The sequence below is a fragment of the Talaromyces atroroseus genome, assembly GCF_001907595.1.
Source record: "Talaromyces atroroseus strain IBT 11181 chromosome Unknown scaffold_3, whole genome shotgun sequence".
NCBI classification, from domain to species: Eukaryota; Fungi; Ascomycota; class Eurotiomycetes; order Eurotiales; family Trichocomaceae; genus Talaromyces; species Talaromyces atroroseus.
Genome location: NW_017971435.1, coordinates 2,541,463 through 2,555,263, shown reverse-complemented (window position 1 = coordinate 2,555,263; position 13,801 = coordinate 2,541,463). Strand labels below are relative to the sequence as shown.

The following is a 13,801-nucleotide window of genomic DNA, read 5'->3' as shown; positions in this document are numbered from 1 at the left end:
CCCCCCCCTTCAGAATCAGACGGGCTTTCTCGCTGACACCCTCTGAATAGGAGACAAGGCTAGAGATCTCTTGTTGCGGTCGAAGCTGCCCGGAAGCGAATTGTCAAAGATATGGTATGTTTACAGGACCCATGAAAGACCGCCCTATCTTTCATCTCAACTAATTTGTCTGTTTCTAGGGTCTTGTCCGACACTACCAAGTCCGGCCAGTTATTCTTCCCCGAGTTCGCTCTCGCAATGTACCTGTGCAACTTGAAATTGACTCAGAAGGATGTTCCGGATACTCTGCCTGAGCGAATCAAAAATGAAGTGTCTAGCATGGTCGATATCATATCATTCGGTGTACCTGACACTCAGCCAGCTGCTCCGCAGAGCAATGCTCCCAAGTTTGATGCTCCTCTCATGCAGAACTCGGCGGCTCCTCCTGCTCCCAAACAACCTCAGCCACAGCAGCCGTCAAACTCGCAGCTTCTGAGCCAGCTTACTGCTCAACCTACTGGTTTCTATAACCAGGCCACTGGCTTCCAGCCTCAGGGTGGATTTCCAGGTCAATCTCAGACGCAATCTTCCGGTTTTCTGAGCAACCCACAGGCGACTGGATATAACGGCCCACGCCCTCCCATGCCTCCCATGCCTACTGGGTTTGGTTCGCAGCTATCCCCGTCGCAGACCGGAATGGCTCCGCTCGCTGCCCAGCCAACAGGTGTCCCCGGCCAGTGGGGTTTTGTTAACACTCCCTCAACCGGTCTGCCAAATATTGAAGCTCTGAAGCAGCAATTGATGCCTCAACCTGGCCGCGAAGGTGGATTTACTACAGCTGGTCTATCAGGAAATGCAAACATTCCATGGGCTGTCACCAAGGAGGAGAAAAAGATTTATGATCAGCTGTTCCGGGCTTGGGATGGTTTACACAAAGGGTTCATTGGTGGAGAAACTGCCATCGAGATTATGGGACAGAGTGGTCTTCCGAGAGAGGATCTCGAAAGGATATGGACGCTCTCCGACCCCCATAACCGAGGTCGATTGAATATGGATGAATTTGCTGTTGCAATGCATTTAATCTATCGAAGATTGAATGGCTACCCAGTTCCAAACCGTTTGCCACCAGAACTAGTGCCACCGTCTACAAGGAATCTAAACGATTCGATCGGCACCGTCAAGTCTCTTCTTTCTCAAGATGCGGAGACCCGAAAAACAACTGGTGCTTTTCTTCAGCCGCAGAAAACAGGTGTCAGCTATTTGAAAGACCATTCTTTCCGCGGCGGCGCAGTTTCTCCGGGTGCAGCAGGCCGCAGAGATGCGACGCTTTACAAGAACAATGACGAGTTCGTAGGATACAAATCTAGCGCTCGTCGTAGAGTTGGTAATGGTGGTAGGACACCGTCTCCAGCAGCGTCGTCCTCTCAGATTTCGGAGAGATCCGAAGACGAACTGAGCGTCGACCAACTCAAAAAAAAGATTCGGGAAACAAAGATCATGCTCGACGCCGTTGACTTCCGAGATCAAAACCAAGCCGAAGAGGATGACGTCATGGATCGCAGAGACCGAAGAGAAGCAGAAACTCTGATGGATCGTATTCGTCGGGTTCAAGATGATATTGACACAAACCCGAACTCTGCTTTCCGTAACGTGGATTCAGGAGCAGAGCGCCGCTCCTTGCGCCGTCAACTCCAATCCTACCAGGATAAGATCCCTGAAATCGCCTCCAATGTGAGGAAAGTTGAGAGAGCTATTGCCGAAGCTAGGCTAGAGCTCTTTCGTCTTCAGGATGCCAAGGCTCATCCTAATAGTGCATTGAACATTATCGGAACAGGTCCAGGAGGTGCCATTACAGAGGCTGATAGGATTAAAGCCCGTGCGAGAGCTCGAATGCAGGCACGTGCCGCAGAGTTGGCTGGACGCCCTGCCCCTGCCGCATTAGATGATGAAGGGGCAGCTGCTCGGCGACTCGAGGAGGAAAATGTCAAGATCAAAGCGGAGCGCGAGCGTAACGAAGGAATGACGAGAGATGTGGAGGAAAGTGTAAAGGAATTTTCCCAGAGCCTGGAAGACAGTCTCAAGGATGGAAGTGAGAACTCAACTCGCGAGCACGAGAGACGTCGATGGGAGGAGGCTCTTGGCGTCGAGGATACAATTAGAGATTTCATTTACGATTTGCAGCGTGGCAGTCGTACTGCGAAGATTCGCAAGGAAGAGTATGCTATTTCATCCTCGCCCACTCCATTCACCTGACAGATCTTATTAGCTAACTATTTTCTTCCCCCCAGACAACGCACAACTGCTGAATCCCGAGAGCCATCTTCATCGAGAAGAACTGAGCCAGTGTCCCGACCTCAACCTACCTCCAAAGATTCTTCTGCATCACTTGCCGGTCTTACTCATGAAGAACGTGTGGCTTCTGCGAGAGAGCGCGCACAAAGGCGCATTGCAGAGCGTATGGCTGCAGCTGGTCTCAAACCAAGCACTGACGCAGGTGATACTTTACAGCAGCGCCAAGAGCGCGAAAGGAAGGAGCGTGAAGAAAGGTTGAGGAAGGCAGAGGAAGAGGATGCCAAACGAGAGCAAGAAAGACAACGTCGTCTTGCCGATGAACGAAGCCCCGCACCTTCGGCTAAAGCAGCCGGCAAGAAACCGCCTCCAGCTCCCCCATCGCGCAAAGGTAGATCAGACAGCGCCAGTCAAGCTGAATTGAAGAAGCTTGAAGATACTGCGAAGGCGGAAGATAATGCAGCCAAGGAACAAGCAATACGCGAAGAGCAAGAAGCACAAGAAGCTGAGACAAAACGACTTGAGTAAGTTACTCCAATCGTTGTAGCATAAACATCAGTGTAGTAGAGTCTAATTCTGATATTTCTAGGGAGGAGGCTCAAAGACAAGAGGACGACCTGCAAAAGGAGCGCGAAGCTCATGAAGCACGCCTTCGTGCTCTCGAAGAACAGGTTCGTGAGGGTAAAATCAAGAAGCAAGAAGAGAAACGAAGGAAGCAGGCAGCAGAGCGAGAAGCAAAGGAAAAGGAGGCCAGACTGGCTGCTCAAAGAGCCGAATTGGAGGCAGCGAAAGAGCGTGAACGGCAACTACAACGCGAGCTTGAGGACCTTGAGAATCAGAGTTCTTCTGACGACGAAGAGGGACCGATAGATATTACTACTCCTCGGGACAGCACTCCTCGAGTTCTTTCGCCTCCAGTTGCCCCTGTCTCTTCCCCGCCCCCAGTTGTTGCTACCACGACTGACCCAGCTGATGTGCAGCCGATCCCACCAGTAAATGGGTCCCCATCTAGCAGTCGTGCCGCCGCCGAGTCAAAGAATCCTTTCTTCCGGCAGCTGAGTCAATCCACGGAAGTCCAACAACCTGCATCAATTTCTGCCCCATCAGTCGAAAAGGCGGCAATCACTCCTTCAGAAGGACAATCTACCAATCCATTCTTCAGGCTTCAGCAACAGCATCAACAGCAGGAAGAAGAAACAAAGGCTGTTCCTGTTAGTGTACCAATCATCACCGGCCCTCTGGAACGCAAGCCTCGCGCACGTCCTGAGTTTGAGGATGACTGGTCTGCCGCCGGGTCTGACAACGAGTCATCTGATGAGGAGGATGATGATGATGATCGTGTTGGAGGTGGAAGCGCAAAACAGCTGGCTAGCATCCTCTTTGGTACTATGGGACCTCCCAGACCTTTGAGCGCGATGGATGAGTCAAAATCTGCTACTCCGGTGCAAGAAGCTAGTCCCTCTGCGCCTCCGCCGGTGGTAGAGGCAACAGAGACCCCATCACCACCTGAAGCTTCACTTGCAGCGGCACCTTCTGCTCCACCACCTCCTCCTCCACCACCCCCAGGTATTGCTGCACCTCCGCCGCCGCCTCCTCCGCCGCCAGGTGGTGCACCGCCACCCCCTCCTCCGCCTCCGCCGGCCGGGGGTCCCCCGGCCGCAGGGGGGGCTCCAGATCGTAGTGCCTTGCTCTCATCCATCCGAGCTGGAACAGGATTGAGGAAGGTTGAGACTAAAGATCGAAGCGGAAGCTCTGTTGCTGGTCACGTTCTGTGATTTTTCTTTTCTATATAAGGTTGATTGGACATACCTCTCGGTTTTCATTTATCACAACTGCTTTGCTTTTCTCTTTCTTTACATTCTACTTTTATATGTATTTAGTGACTAAAACAGCATTCATTCCCTTTTTCAATGTAGCCGCTCCCTCTCCCCCTCCTCCCCCCCTCGGCCCCCCGACCCTGGTTCATTCTTCGCTGATTAATTAACATTACCTTTGAAATATATGTATATTCTATTTTCAAGAACTATTATGTATAATGGCCATTCCAGCCGGCTAGACACATTTGATTTATTCTTTTTGCACCGTTGGTAAAGCTTGGGTATAAGTCAAATGTAATAGTCAATTATACACTAGTAATCGTGGTAGAAGAAGAAGCAGACCGTCGCTGTTTAATCTTCTCTCTTATACCCTTGAAGAATCTCGGCAGCACCGGAACACAGGCAACAGCAAACGCAGAAACAGCTTCCAAAACGGTCCATACACCCATTGTATACCACTGGTAGATATTGCTTGGATTGCTGACTAGAGGAATAAAATAGAGCAGACGAACGATAGATGAAGCAAGGGCCCTGATTCACTAACTCAATATTCATCCATGATGTACCCATAGAATGCGAGAGAGAGAGAGAGAGAGAGAAAACTCACAAAACAGCAACAAGAAACACAATCGAAGCCAACATCTTGGCCCTATAAGCCATCTGCATCCTCCAAATGCTGACCTGCGGGAGAACCAAGATGACAAAATTTGATGCTATGCTGATTGAGTTGACGATGGTGCCGAGCAGACTCAAACTGATGAAACACGAGCCCTGAGTACCTGGGGCATTCCATGCCTTTGGGATGGGGTTGCATCGGAGAATTGACATTATGATGAGAGTGAAATAGAATACGATATTGGTCCAGATTAACACATGGCAAGACCAATATATCACTCGGTTCAGTCTTTGGGGGGCGAAGACTTCTAGGTACTGTAGCAGTATGGCTGATTTGACGGCTAAAAGAGTACATATGTTTAAGAGTGAGGCGATATACATGTACTACTACCTAGGTCAGGAAAAATGTTCGGTGAAGAAAGTGAATGGACTATGACTCACAAAGTACGCTTTGGAAATGTCTTCAATCCGAAGGTTCCGCTGCTGAATACCAGCACAGACACTCAAGAATAGCATGTGAAAGACGCAGAAGCCGATAAAAATGCACTGTTTTCGCTGATAGTTAGCCCAACCAAACCAATGCTGCCTGCATGTATGTATATAGAATCTCACCCATCCAAATGTTATGGCCCCTGACGGAACGGACTTGGTACTTAGTAAAACTGTTCACCAATGACATAATAATAATGTAGTGACTTATATTTAGGGAGATACAATGGCACTTACAATCTTCAAGCGTAAAGCGGCGAAGGAGAAACACTCTGGTATATAAGCGAATTGCACACAAGACAGAACAGACCGTGGCCCATAGTATCTGAATAGAAATTGACCGAGCTTTATCATTGGGCGGATTATCAAAATTCGGTGTTGTGCCTGAGGGAGACAGGGCTGCTGGGCTTTCGAAAACCGAGTCCATCCGCTATATCCTCCATACGTTTCGTGAGAACGAACAACCCTTCGATTAAAGAAATGAATGGATTTAAATGTCCTTGTAGCAAGTGAGTATCGTCTCAGCTGAGCGGCGGCAAGATGCATGCATGCACGATCCCTCATGATCTCCCCAGGAAAGCTACGTGCTGGACAGGCACCGGAGATACATATTAGCCTCTCCCTTGGGCCCTTTACTGTCAATCATTGCATCTGCTTCGTATTTTCTGGTCTTGGCGTTGGTCTTTGCTTTTTTTTTTTCTAAATTCAAAACAGTCCCGTATTATTTAACCTGGGCGATTCAGATATGCACACGTTCATGAAGGCTGTGTGCAATACCGCCCACTTACCTAGGCAACGATTTACAGAGAGCTGCATATCCAAATATTCAAACATTGCAAAATGTTTCAGGGTTCATTCGATACATGGAGATGTATTGATTAGTTTCTAGTTGACATTGCCTGAACAATGAATATAATCACGTGTATCTCTCCTAAGTGTTTCACTTATCTGAGTCACGCGAGTGCCAAACCCTAAAACCGGGAGGCATGTAGCATGCTAAGGGTTTCCGCGGATTGCTAGCAAATTATGTGTTTTATCCTTCGTTCCTGCTTTCTTTCCTTTTTGCCCCCTCCCCCAACTTCTAGATTATACAATATTTGTGAGAGTCGAACGACTGGCCAAGTCGATGTCACATGAGGTCGGTCCCATGGAGACAGTCTGAATTGAAGTTTCAGCCCGGATTCTATAACGTGGAATTCCAAGGTTGAATAACATAAAAGCGAGGCCAGCGGCAAGCGTATATTCCCTTTATAAATATATATACTATTGGATAAATTACCAAATGCTTTTATAGGTTCCGTTGAATGCATTCCTGAGCATAGGTCAATTCAAGGGGAAAAGGAGACGGACACTCTCCGGACTGCACATATACACAGGTATATGAATACAGTGAAACAAGAAAAAAATCATATTCAAGTTACAAGCTCGACAATGACATTCCCTAAAGTACTCAATGTCCAAAGAACAATGAGTCCACATCCGATCTTTCGGTCCATTTTCCAATGATTCAAGGGGACAAGAATTAACAGGCCAACTAGGATAACAAGCAAGGTAACGCCGCTGATAACGAGGGTTTTTGAAATCGTAATTTTGAATGGGACATTTTGTAGATCTTTGGAGCGATTAGCCGACGCATGCAATGTCACGTACAATCCACCGATACCGATGCCGAGCAAAATGTTCAGCATGGGCCCGCCAAAGCAAGCACTCAACGCCATAATTGGGTATCCCAATCTGGCCACGGTGATGTCTGCAACGAGGTCGCTCGATGAATTGCCCACCGCAAAGACGGTAAGACCCAGAAGTGAATCGCTAATGTTGAGGATCACGCCCAGGGTCTTGAGTAGACTAACTACCTCATCTGCAATCACAGCAATCCAGCAGATGCCGACTACAAAACCGATAAGAGATAAGACGGGGCGTAGTTGACTGGGCGCTTGTGAGAGATCATCGTGTCCTCGAAGGAATATGTTGAGTAGCACGGCGCAAACTATGGAAACACCCAGGCTGCATGGGATGGGAATTATCAAGTTTCGTAGATTATGTTCATCGTCCAATAATACCCAGATAGCCAGTGTAATAAGCAACGGCGAAGTAAAAGCGTGAATGATTGTAAGCCCCCGATTCCAGGACCTCATTGTAGTGGAGGAAGAGGAACCCTCCGCAACTTCTAATGGAACAGCTGCAAGTTCAGAGTCGACTCGTGGTCTATTCGAAGGGAAAAATACATCTCGGGAGTCCACCACTGTGGAGAGGTTTTCCATGCTGCGACGAAGACCTTCGCTAAGCACTTGATGATCGTGTGGCTGTAAAGGTGGAGATTCATCAGGTAGCCGAATTATCGGAGTAGGTTGCCGTGTATCATTATTCACGACTGCAGGAAGAGGAGAAGAAGTGATGGGTGGGCTTGCTTCATTGCTGTCGGTGTCAGTTCGACTAGGGTCGATAACAGGGATTGTGATGGTTAGAAAAAATACGCTGGGAGCAGCAACTACACCCAGAATTTTCCCCCAAACCGATTTCGATCTCCAATCACATAGCGTTGGGAAGAGAGTAAAAAACATAGTTCCGGGAACCAGGGATTCATATAGAAACCACCTCGATGATTGTAATTGATCTTCATCTTCCTGTTGATACTCTGGAGTTGGCGGTAATAAAGGAGCTGGTAGGTTCAGACTGGGGGGCCTAAGCGATATAGGACTTGCAGAATCAACAAAAGGTGGAAATTGTATAGTTTCATCGTCACTGTCTTCTCGCTCCAAGTTGATAGGGATTGAGACAACATTGCCACTGGAGAGAAGGGAGACACCATCAGAAGAAAGTTGATGTGACCGAGGAGATAATTGGTAGTCAGGAGATTGAAAGTCGGCCTGATAACCAGGTACTGCCAGATGATCGGCTGATACTTTTTGGTGGCGTAGCGAAGGTGATTGGGGATCTAACGAGGTAGGAGACGTCGTTGATTGGTGCTGTAGATCAGTACTGTTAGAAGGCTCTCCGACCATAGGGATGGTGGCTCCATCATCCTCATCTGTTTTGCTGAAACTAGTATCTAGACGTAAAAGCGGGGGTTCTTTGACCGAATTTTGAGCCTGTCTTTCGAAGGATACTCTGGGTTGCGTCGATGTTGAGGAGACCTTATGAGAGTGACCAGCAGAATCAGTATCCAAATATTGCCCAAGGTCAATTTGGTCACCGTGGATATTTTTCGCTTTTTTTAAAGACGAAAGGACTGATTGAAACTCCAAAGCACCGACCAAACTCGGCCGAATTGAGCTCGCAGTCGCCCGTCGAGCAAACGGAGATGGACGAGTGACACGCATATTCTCATGGATCTCAGCGAGGTATCTGTTACGCGTCTCATCATCCTCGTCATCTTTCCACGTTGGTAGAGCCTGCCTCTCAAGCGCTTCAAAATCAGGCGACCTTTGTCCCTGCAAGAGGCCGCTCGCTTCTCCGGCAACAGGATCGTCATCAAACGGCTGCTCTTGTAAGTCTAGTTCTTGACTTCGAGGTATGTGAAACTGAGCCCTTGCTGCACTTTCTCGATCATATTTTCGGCGTTGATGAGTAAGATACCAATGCCAGGAAACGACCACGAGCACATAAAAGACATAAAGGCCAACCATGGTTGCACACTCCCAGGCGTGGAGTTCTCCATCGGCTAGAACGACCAAAGCTAAACTCGCAGCAACAATGAAAAAGCTGACATCACGAACAAAGCTTCGACGAGCGACACGGAAAGGCCTTGCCAGTGCCATTGAACCAGCGACAACAGCAGTAATGAAACACGCAGCCCCAACCAATTCACCAACAGCCAAGCTACCACTATTGGAGCCCATTGCCGCGAAAGTCGAGAAGACATCTGGACTGCCATTTCCGAAAGCCAGAAATGTCACACCTGCCAAACTTTCGCTTATACCCAGTATGCTGGCAATAGCGCTGAGATTGATACATAGAAAGTCACTGGCAGCAATACCGATAGTGCTGAAAAGCATTGACAGCCACAGCATCAGCATGATAAAGGCAACCGGCTGTATATGACGAAGCGAGCAGTAGTATAGCTGAAGGTAAGGGAATATTCCATTTTCATCCGGGCAATTGTTCTTTATGAACAAGCATTGATCGTCTGCCTGACGAACCAGCCGACACTGTCTCTAAAGTTAGACGAATTCGCCATATTTCAACGTTTGACCTTTGTAAACGGGAGTGAAAATTTACCTCTATTTCCTGCTGAGGTTGCTCAAGAGTGCTTAGTGAACCGTTTGACCCAGCAACCTCGAGGTCTCGATATACCATCGGATTCCGAGGTGCATTGTTGTTGTTATAAGTTATTGACTGGGTCTGGTCTGAGTTCTGCGTAACCCAGCTCCCAAGGGCAAGAAGAGATATCACAGCAATACAGAGAAAGAATGGACGAGGGTGATATCGTCTGTGTTCTCTCGTATGCATCCCGGTTGACGGTGGTGTATTTAGTTGTCTGAACATCATGGCGGCAACATTGTGAAATAACAGCAGATGATTCACTCGAACAGTGCTTCGTATAACGCAAAAATAAAGAGGCCAATGCTATCATCAACAATATGAGTATACCTTCATATACAAAATAAGGTTAACAATTTGTACATGAATCCAGACCTAGGTGCGAGGCCTACGCAGAGGTCAGTATGAGATGCAACAGGAAGCATGAAGTTTCATATATCAACCCAATCAAATGCTTGTGTGCAATAAAACAGAGTGATGATCGTAAAGGATGATGTATGCAATTGATTTCAGAAATGCTGCTGACTAGAGAAGTCCAACGTCGAAGTTGACACCGAATGGCCGCGGCCTCCCGGGTTATCGATAAGATGTCATATCATGTGATGTGACCATGAGTCACGTGACAGCGCGAGTGGGCGCTGTGGCATGCCGTATGTTTTGTTGACAACCTCCCACCTGCCGGACGTTATCGCCAAACCAACGAACGGAAAGAGCCTGCCCAGCAGCACATCCATCCACGACTGTCGCATCCACGAGCGCAGCGATACCGTGCTTATAAACTCTTTACGGGGAAAATGGTTATCTGAGAATTCTTACACCCCCACCTGTATCGTTTGCGTTTATTCTATAATATACGTCCGCGCATACTTTTATCCCGCAAGAGACGAACTTTCGCCATACACCATGCCTCGCGTCGTGAATCCATCAAAGAGCCATCGTCGCTCAAATGGCGGTGCCACAACCCCGCACAAGAACTCTCCCACCAAGTACGGAAAGAGCGATGTTGTAAGCGAAGGAACAGGCTAACTTTGTTGCGCAGGATCCCCCTCAATGATGACATGGGAGAGAAGGCTGCTCGAATGCAGTCGCGACAAGCTCTGTATGACCGCCAGATGAACCAGATCAAAGCCGCTGTCAAAACGCCCATGCCCCCGCGTAGGACATACGACCGTGCTGATAGTCAAAGTCCTTCAACTCCGCGCGGGTCTCTTCGCCGAGGCCGCGAAAGCGACGTGGATGGTCGCGGTAGAGGTACAACCCCGGGAAAACGAGTACCTATTCTCGCGAACTTTGAAGAGTGGATGAAGATGGCGACCGACAACAAAATTAACGCTGCTAATTCGTGGAATTTCGCTCTGATCGATTATTTCCATGATATGTCTTTACTCCGCGAAGGAGACGGTGTCAACTTTCAAAAAGCCAGTTGTACTCTCGACGGTTGCGTCAAGATTTATACCAGCAGGGTTGACAGTGTCGCAACTGAAACAGGGAAGCTCTTAAGTGGTTTGGCCGACAGCCGAGATCGCAAAGCTCAAGAAGGTGAAGGGGCCGAAGGTGAGGAGGATGAAGAAGAGGAGGAGGGTGAAGATGGTGTACGAAGAAAGGCGAAAAAGAAGGTGAGTATGCCGTTGCGATTCCCGAAAGTCTGTCTTGTTCGGTTACTAAAAATTACAAAATGCAGACTCGTTCTCACGAAGCTACTCTAGCTCCATCCTTCGCTTCCTTACAACTGAAAAAGCTTGAGCTCGAGTTTGCAGTGGACCCACTGTTCAAGAAAGCATCGGCAGACTTTGATGAAGGTGGTGCCAAGGGCTTGTTACTAAATCATTTGTCGATTGATGGTCAAGGAAGGATCATCTTCGACAGCAGTGATGACGTAGACGAGACAACCACTGCAGCAGATAATGCACAGGATGATGAAGTAGATACAGAAGAGGCACGGTCCAAAGAACCTGAAGGTGACCCCATGGATGTCGATCCCGTGGAAATCGATATAGCCTCCCTCGGCAACCGATTCTTTCCCGACTTGGATCGTCTCTCCGAACAAGACATCTGTCCTTCTCTGAAGAATCTCGATCTAGGGGACCCTAGTGGCTCCCTTGATATCTCACTACTAAAAGCGCCTGATGAATGGAGGCAAGACAAGACGAACGATGAGTCTGACCAGGCAAGGCGTTTAGGTGACGCTTCTGGCATCATGCTTGATGACGATAACGCTGTGGGATTTGACGATGATGATGGGACCTTCGCTGGATTCGACATTGGTGAAGATGCTGGCTTTGGAGAAGGTGGAGAAGCTTGGGCACGTGAAGCAGCACTAGAGCCTTTGCTCAAAGTCCATCGCATGGATATCGGTGGAGAAGACGATGCGGACGCGACACTAAATGAAGGAGATCCTTATTCTTTGTCGATATCTCATCAACCAGCCAACAAAGAGCACGAGAACATCTTGAGCTACTTCGATAACGCTTTACAAAAGAATTGGGCTGGTCCCGAGCATTGGCGTATCCGCAAAATCAAGGAGACCAATGCGGCCAATTCAACAAACGCAGCGCCTAAGCAGCGTAAAGAAAAGGAGCCATTTGTGATTGACTTTTCTAGTCCCCTTGATACTACGGCAGCAGAATTAATCTACACTCAAGCAAGTTCAAATTCTGCCATCTCAATACCAAAAACACAGTGGAAAACAAAAGGACGCAATCTACTCCCGGATGACAAGCATTTCAACTCGCAGCAATTGCTGCGGCTGTTCCTCAAGCCTAAGGCTCGCATGGGATCTAAGAGATTCTTCGGAGTTCGCAAGACCGGCGAATCATCACAGATGCAGGTTCCAGCAGCAGGCGAAATGGATGAAGCTTTCTGGGCAAACCACAAGCCTGAGAATGACACACAAGCAGAGGATGATAAGGTTGCGGGCACATATGATGCCAATTTCTTTGCCGACGATGATGGACTTGCATTCCCCAATGGACTGCCATTGGGAGATGATGACGACGACAATATGCCATTCGCGGACGCTCGCGAGATGTTCTCTCCCCAGGGTGACCTAGATGCTCGGCCAACCACCTCAGCTGGCGATGGGTCGGGAGCTACTGGTTTGACTGCTCTTCTCAATATGGTCGGGGCCACACCTGGTTCAGCTCTCCACGGTGGAGGATTTGGTTCGCAACTCGTAACGCAAGGTGGCCGCCGTGTCCGGCCTGACTATGTCGCTTATGCTCGTGTGGCTAAGAAGGTGGACGTCCGACGTCTGAAAGAGGAGATGTGGAAGGGTATGGGTGATAGGTTGGTTGAGTCCATGGACTTCAACTCAGCTTCCGATGCAGCAGCAGTCATAGATACCCCTGACGAGCCCGAACTCACGGAGGATGACGGACCACCTACGCCTACTCCAAAGAATCGGCAGTCGGACGTGGATCATCCAATGCCTGATGTCACGTCTGCAACGGAGAAAAATAGTCAGTTGCGATTCACAACCGTCATGAATTCTCTGAAGGGGTCATATCCACAAGAAACACTTCGAGATATCAGCACTTCTTTTGGGTTTATTTGCCTCTTGCATCTGGCGAACGAAAAGGGCCTCGTTCTACAGAATGGCGATCTTCTTGGTGAAGGGGTTGGAAGTTTAGAAGAGATCTACATCTCCAGGGATGTTGGGGCCGTGATAGAAGAAGGCGCAATGTAAAAAGCATGGGCAGAGAAGGAGCATCAGTGTGCACGAGTCAATGTACAAAGCAAGTTTTACTTCCCTGTGGGGTTCATCCGGAGTCGGTTATTGCTATAGTTTGAAATAACTCTTTTACAGAGAATGCGGTGGTAATGATTGCATTTCTTACATTTACTTAGTCCTGGGATTTTCCTCCTGTTCTGATTCAAATGAGCTCCCTACATTCCAAGGCTAGGAGGTAGCGTCGTATGAGCGGATACGATGAATCTGAGGATGCGTAGGCCATTTCCATAATAGGCAAAGCGTTTTTGCGAGCATTTTGGATTATGGATCGCCAGCCATCAAGTAATTTATACAACTTAGTGCGCGCCTAAAATCTTTTGTGCGGTGTATCTAGTCACTATCTACCATCATAGTATCCGACTATCCGAACATATTACGCAGTGCGTAGTATTTTTCTTTGTTAGTTGGGATGCATGTCCAGATTTTGCTGACTTCTCTGTGATGAATCAAATAGCAAGGTGACGGCCATGCAGCGAGGTACCATTTGTGTGCTATGTTCGCCCGTACATGCAGACAGTCTGCTTTGTTGAACAAAGACCGTGTCTGCTAGTCACAGGCATTAATTGCCGTCGACTTACGTAGACGGGCTCCTGTGGATGGTATCCCGGTGCGGCACAGC

The 13,801-nt window shown here is 48.4% G+C and overlaps 3 protein-coding genes across 3 annotated transcripts in view; 2 read left to right on the top strand and 1 right to left on the bottom strand.

The window, feature by feature from the left end:
- UA08_03917 (Actin cytoskeleton-regulatory complex protein pan1) overlaps positions 1–4,043 on the top strand; it is a gene marked incomplete at both ends in the record, with an annotated part of 4,644 nt that extends 601 nt beyond the window's left edge. Inside the window, 4 exons of the mRNA XM_020266270.1 lie at positions 51–114; positions 180–2,195; positions 2,268–2,792; positions 2,858–4,043. Coding sequence (XP_020120926.1) covers positions 51–114; positions 180–2,195; positions 2,268–2,792; positions 2,858–4,043 — 3,791 coding nt within the window. The remainder of the gene's footprint in view (positions 1–50; positions 115–179; positions 2,196–2,267; positions 2,793–2,857) is intronic.
- Positions 4,044–6,601: 2,558 nt separating this feature from the next.
- On the bottom strand, positions 6,602–9,680 carry UA08_03916 (hypothetical protein; the record flags this gene model as incomplete). The annotated part of the gene is made up of 2 exons (XM_020266269.1): positions 6,602–9,223; positions 9,411–9,680. 2 exons carry the CDS (start codon positions 9,678–9,680, stop codon positions 6,602–6,604), a joined length of 2,892 nt encoding a protein of 963 aa, XP_020120933.1.
- A 675-nt stretch (positions 9,681–10,355) lies between these two features.
- Positions 10,356–13,137, top strand: UA08_03915 (hypothetical protein; the record flags this gene model as incomplete). Its single annotated transcript, XM_020266268.1, has 3 exons — positions 10,356–10,438; positions 10,492–11,068; positions 11,134–13,137. The coding sequence occupies 3 exons, from the start codon at positions 10,356–10,358 to the stop codon at positions 13,135–13,137; spliced, it is 2,664 nt and encodes an 887-aa protein (XP_020120932.1).
- Between the last annotated feature and the right edge of the window lie 664 nt (positions 13,138–13,801).